General features: G+C 40.5%; 1 protein-coding gene across 1 annotated transcript; it reads right to left on the reverse strand.

Annotated features, from left to right (window-relative positions):
* Positions 1-1,816: 1,816 nt before the first annotated feature.
* LOC111652043 (uncharacterized) lies at positions 1,817-5,700 on the reverse strand. The gene is made up of 3 exons (XM_023402152.2): positions 5,681-5,700; positions 3,076-3,857; positions 1,817-2,267 (listed from the first exon to the last, which is right to left on the reverse strand). The coding sequence occupies exons 1-3, from the start codon at positions 5,698-5,700 to the stop codon at positions 2,020-2,022; spliced, it is 1,050 nt and encodes a 349-aa protein (XP_023257920.2). The 3' UTR covers positions 1,817-2,019.
* Positions 5,701-6,578: the final 878 nt, after the last annotated feature.

Genomic DNA, 6,578 nt, shown 5'->3' on the forward strand with positions numbered 1-6,578 from the left:
GCAAAGTTTGACCCCCACCTACATGCAACCTTTTTTGAAATCAGATTGCCCCTCGATTTACCTCCACACACCAGACAGCATTAGTCCGCACCAGGGCTGGAGTTGCTAGGCAACTGAAGACACTTGCTGCAGACTGAAATGATTCTTTGATTCAAGGAAAGATCTTATATAATGCCTTACAGGGGAGAAATTTTTATATAATTGCATAAAAATTGTCTTAGTAATTAGAATTAATGTAATATTATGTCAGTTGGCACAACATACAGAGTAACAGCATGAGTTAACTCCACATCAAACGCTCTTCACTGAAATGTATTTCCCTTCAAGTTAGTTACATTACATAAAGTAGTTCTGCTATTAGGAATGGGAATTGTAGAAAACACACTTCATCCTAATGATTTACCGAATATTGTTCTGACTAGAAGAGCAATTAACATATGATTTGAATAGGTTAATACAAGCAAAGGAAAACAGAGCAATTAGTCAATGTGTGTAGATGGTGGCATTGTTTAAGGTCAGAAAAAAATCAAAGAACTGTGAGGACACAACCCATGTTGTTATTTAAATGAGCTTTTCTAACTATACCCTGTATTTCCATACATTTCCATTTCCATACATTTGAAATTATTTGATACACAACCTGTCACTTCCTGCCATCTTACTTTGCTTGTGTTAACAAATGCTGCAATGCTGCACTGCACCAGTGATCCACTGTGCAAAACACAAGACTATTTCAGTAATATGTTAATTGTGGTTCATCTAGTTAACATAATATGTGGGTAGTCTGAGACACCAGTAATTACCATTTTCTATATGGTTCTCCGTGCTGCAAAGGCCCATGGGAAATTACCGGGGTTAAAGGTCGAGCGGTGGGAGCTCCATGCTGTGGGTGACCTCGAGAAGCTTCCAGGAAATGAAGGCAAACTGGCTGCAGGGAAATAACATAGCTTGTATGTGCTCGGATTATCTAAGTCATGAGTGAAGAAGCTCATAAATATGCATATTCATTATCCAGTGCTGCATCCCTCTCACTGAATCTATCATGAAGATTAATGAATATTATTCAGTCATTCATGATTTACTGTAAGCAGCAGCTTCAAATGCGGGCAGACAGCACCACCTACTGACGCTAAGCAGTACTCAGCCGCACAGATCTGCCTGTTTATTGAAGGAATCTCACATTCTGTTTCAATGGTATTCATCATTCCTGGAAATTCTTTAATGAATGTTTAAAGCAAACTTTACTGTTGCTCCAACAGTAGTTTGAGCTGCAATTCCTATAATCTCATAACTGTTATATTTTCAAAGTAATTTGTAGCAATTTATTCTGCTTCAACCACAGTTGATACCAGAAATACATGCAAAATTAATACAAGTAAAAAAAAAAATGGATGAGAGACGATTGGATTTTGTGAATTCAGCCTAATATTTATGATCAAACGCCTTGTGTTTAAGGAAATGCAATCTACAAGTTCACCACTAGGTGTCACTGCATAACCATTAGTCAAGCGCGAGCAGAGTGTGAGTTGTATGGCTGCGAAACCCAGTGGATATAAATTATGAATAAATAATAATGTTGTAGTGCTGCGTATGAAACAGTACAACGCAGACATATTGATCCCAGACACTTGGGCTCTAATGTTGGCCTCACTGTGACTTTGAAGGAGATGAATTTACAGTCTGACCTACATTCACCCCACAGCAAACACACCCACATGTGCATGTGCAGGCATAAAAAAAATTAAATAAATAAAAAAAATGACTCCACAAAACAAAACCTTGTGTTAACTTGTTCTTTGATATATTTATTTGCTGTTTGTTTGTCTTTTCTACTTGAACATTTATCCACCTCAGTGACAAATTAAAAGTCAGTAAAACCCAATTCTAAATCAGATCCAGTTCATGTCTGTCTGAAATATATTGTGGCATAAGATCTTTGAGGTTGCACATACAAACATACAATGTAAGCAAATCATGCAAAGTTTGATTTCATAAACTTACAAATCATAATCTTATGAATTAGAGGTGAAGGGTGTCCGTTTCTCCAGTAGTCAGGTTCTTGTGCTGCTCGTCTGTCTTGCTGATAGATTTTTTTCTCATGTAGTGGTTGGCAGGGTTGCGCTGCAGCAGTAACAGACAGTGGTTCCTCAGCTCTTTATTCATACAGAGCAGGATCACAGGGCTGGAGAGCAGAGGCAGGTCCAGCAGCAAATCTCTGACCATCTCCTGACACACAGAGGGGTGCTCCATCAGAGCAAATATCGCACCTGTAGTACATACAGAATAGTGTAAGAATGGTTCGTAAGGATTGCAACGCCTTAAAACGATGAACCGCAAATACATCTTTATTTTCAGTTGCATATGAATACACTATAAGGGTCTGTATAGAAGTTACAACTCATGTCTCAAACTGCAGTCTACAATTATAAATGCTAAGCTGGTTTCTCAGGTCACAGTCTTTATACTTTTGAAATGAAACTACACTGTAGACACAAAGCTGTGAAGCTCATTACTAGACATGTGGTTTAGTTGCTTCCTATGCTGGTCAGTATCTAAATATATCATCTGAACTAAACATATTCTGTTTGTGTTGCTACTAAATGGGCACTATAGTGTATATACCACAGCATTTGTATGTACAGTACATGCTGTGTAAATAATGCATTAAGAAGTTTACTGAAGCTAATCTGAGGCCTCAGCAGTGTGAGTAAAATAAAGTAAGTTTATAGTATGAATTTCTCTTTATACTTTTACATGCATCGCTCCCTTGTTGAGCTGCAGTGGAAGGATTGTAACACAAACAGGGAATTTTATAACAAAAAAGTCTGGAACTTGATGCCCGCTCAATTAAAACTACAACTGCTGAAGCCTCATATTAACTTAAGCTGAGCTTGGGAGGGATCTGCGCCCTATCATTCTGGAATCACATTAGGAAGAGCCAGTAGACACAACAGGAAAAATTACAGACCCTTTTAATGTACACAGAGTCATATGAGTATTGTGTTAAATAAGACAAACCAAAGTATTGAGTCAAAGCAACCCTAACCCTAAAAGCCTGTGATGAAAAGCACTTACCAGGTATATGTGCTGTGAAGGTAATGAGAGATATGAGGCTGAACACCTTTGCCAGGTGAACGTTGACTCTCTGGCTCCTGTGCATCAGCTTAGCGCTCTGGACGATAGTGTGCAGAATGTGGGCGTAGAAATACAGGCTCAACGGCAGAAACACGACAGTCTTTACCAGCAAGAGGACCCTCATGACTTCATCATTAATGAAGGAGAAGCAAGTGATGTTCACAGGATCCAGGTGATCCACACGGCTGCCTAAGAGCCACAGGGTCAGCTCCTTCACCCCCACAGGAAGGAAAGGGAAGAGAATCTGCAGGGCCAGAAAAACCCTGCTGTTAACCAGGTGCCTGCAGCCGCATACCACCGTAAGGTAAATAGAGAAGCTAATGAAGGAGACATAGTGGAAGGAAGCGGAGCTTGTCAGGTGTTTGGCGCTCACCATGACTTCGCACAACAGAGAGCCCAGCAGCCAGCGGCCATGCTGCCTCCAGTGAATGGTCATGGGCCACAGGCTCAGGTTGATGAGGTTGCAGCTGGTGCTTCCGAGGATGAACATGGCCACATTGCTCCTTATCTTGCTTTGCCGGCTGAGCAAACAGGACGCCAAGGAGACCAGGATGAAGATATTCAAGCCAAAGCCAGGGACCAGAAGGACGACTTTAGAGGAGGCACAAAGGTTCAGGTAGAGAGAGACAGCGCACAGGGAGGAAGATGTCTCATTCATGTCAGACAGGTAATAAAGACGACGGTGTCTGCAAAGGTGGATGGAAGGACTGATTTTCCTCTTCCTTACAACACACTATAAAGATAAGCTTGTAATACTCTGGGGTATTACAGTAATAAGGACAACGAGACAGAGTGTGTGACGTGAAATACAGACTCATCTCTCCATCATGTAAACATGTTTTCTTTCTCTGCCATACCTCTATGTCCAATCACCTTGACTTGTGCTTCTTCTGAAGTTTATTGTTTCTAAGACTTTCACCCAGTGGACCTAATTACAAAGGATTCAGTTCATAATCCCCTTCCTCTAGTTATAAGCCTCTAATAAAAACTGAAAATCTTTAGCTAGTGTGCATTAACTTGATAAATGGGGGGGGCGTGACCATGTACTCCCCCCTTTCTCAAAGATTTCACAGTGTTTTTCCTGCTTTTATCAGACTTCATTGACAACCACAAAACACCATTAATTTGTTACATTTCATAGTTTGCTTTCACCAAGCGCAGAGGCCATTTATATTTTTACTAGATTACTCTTCTGTTACCCCAGCCCTTATCACTATTCTCCTTGCAGATTTCTTATTACATACAATGTGCTTTTGCTCAAGTACCCTGATGAGACTGGGACATGCATTCACCCTCAAGTCATAATATTCTGTTCATGAAATATCGAGGTTTGTTAATTCTAGATTTTGTCTAATTTATTACCCTGTGATCTACACATCATTACCCAGCAGCTTCCTCCCGCTCCACCAGCGCGGAAATAGTCCTAATGAGAGTGGGAAACGTATTTGTTTACTTCTCTGGGGCTTTATTAATGTGACACAGAGCCTGGTTGATTAAATAGCTAACTACTCTGACATTACCTAAAAGCAACATAGAAAAATGCCCTGCCTTACACGAGCACAGTGATATTTAAAAGTGCGATTCAGCGTTGGATTTAATGCATTTACACTGCATGATGTTACTGTCTTGTGCGAGCCGGTGTGCATTTACTCATCATGTTGCATGCTCCTGTAGACTCTCGCACAGGTGGAGAGGATAATAATACAAATTGCAACAACTTGTTCAAATTCTAATGATTTACTGAATCTGCATTTCAACACTTGTCATCCAAATATCTGGATGGATGGAAATGTCAGTTCAACACTTGGGCCCAAAATTTCAACTATTGGATGGTTAGTCATTCACACTCACATTCATGGTTATCTCTATGGGGGCTTAGGGCTGTCACAATGTCAAATCACCAAGTGCATGAGGACATTTTGAGCCCTTTATGCACACTTTCCGAAAGACTTTGCCTGAGGAAATAACCCACAGCGTTGTGACATTAAACACACACTGGGTTACCATGGTTATCCAGTAAACAACTGCCATAAAATGGAAATGGTTAAAAAAAAAAAAGAAAAACAACGTTAACATTACAAGAAAAGAGAAAGTTTACATGTAAGTATAAACACAGAGCTCACTGGTGATTCATAGACAGAACTGCATGTAGTTGTTTGTCCTGTGATGATGATGAATTTCAAATATGCTTTCATCAGATCTTATCCAGTATTACTATTTTGTTTACAGACAGGGATGGAAGAGTGGGAATAAATAATAAAAGTCCCAAACCCACAATATCATGAAACATGTTTTGGCATCATGATATGTCACAAAATGCTGTCTCATTCCTATCTATTCCATTTTTTACAGCCTCACACACTCAGTCTCTCACCAGGCGTTGTCAATTCGAAGTCTGTGAGGTTTCAGGGTTTAGGCTTGAAGGGGGGGGGGCATTGGGATTGGGCCAGTACCTCATTCATGGTTCTGAATCTGTGGCTTTAAAACAGCGATTAACAACCTGCCTCTTCTGCTTGAAGCTGGAAACCCCAGTGTTAACACGGACAGGTTGATGACCAGCTTCATGATGGCTTTAGTGAAGCAAGTAACCCAAAGAGAGACAGGCCCAATCCCAATGTCCACACTCACTGACTTTGAGGAGCATTTCTGCAAAGTCCATGAGAGATTAAGACTGTCCCACTGTCAAATCGTCAAGTGCATACATCATGCTTAGGCCTTAGGGGGGACACTGAGACCTCAGGACAACAGCTGGCCAAGTGGTAACCTCCAGGGCTGAGAAATGAAGCCAACACAAAATGCCAAAAACTTGTAGTTCCTTGAATTGCCACTTGGGACTGGCTCCAAAGGCCCAACTTTACAGCAGAAATACACATTTACAGCCTGGTACAGAAAACGGTTTTGATCTCTACAGCTAATTTCCCACCTTCGTGGCAACTCTATGGAGGGGTGAATTTTTATATAACTTTTATATAGCTCACCTGTTTGTTTATTTACTTAAAGTTATGCATAATTGAGGGTGTGCCACTTTATCCTGTCAATAATATTGTTATTTGAGTGTTGTTTGACTAATGCTGTGGTTGTGTCTGAAATCACCCACTCATTCACTGCTCCCTTCTTACCGTCTAGTCAGTTCCATGTAGAGGACTATATAGTGAGCTAATCAGCAAAATGAAAAAAACCCCAAAACTCTTCTTTCTTTCAGCACAAGCGCAATGCATGATGGTATTTATTGCTTGGTCAGTGACTACACACTACCTTAAACGATGCATTGTAAGATACTATGAGTTCACTATACAGGGTATAATCATTCTCTTTATACATTCAGACAGCACAGCAAAATGGCGAACTGACTACATTGTGGACTATATAAGGAGTAGTGAGTGATTGGGGACATAGCCTTTTTTTTGGTGCTCACCTCAAACCCACATTTAATCAGTTCGCTT

This window comes from Seriola lalandi, unplaced genomic scaffold (assembly GCF_002814215.2).
Source record: "Seriola lalandi dorsalis isolate HSWRI2012SDOR001 ecotype SW California unplaced genomic scaffold, Sedor1 jcf7180002053898, whole genome shotgun sequence".
NCBI classification, from domain to species: Eukaryota; Metazoa; Chordata; class Actinopteri; order Carangiformes; family Carangidae; genus Seriola; species Seriola lalandi.

Bases quoted from the DNA above. Each gene is read 5' to 3' on its own strand.
- LOC111652043 (XM_023402152.2), bottom strand. From the start codon at position 5,700: ATGAAGCTGGTCATCAACCT. The intron at 3,858-5,680 runs GTCCGTGTTAAC...GTGTGTTGTAAG, and splicing joins ATGAAGCTGGTCATCAACCT to GAAGAGGAAAATCAGTCCTT. The intron at 2,268-3,075 runs GTAAGTGCTTTT...TATGTACTACAG, and splicing joins CTTCACAGCACATATACCTG to GTGCGATATTTGCTCTGATG.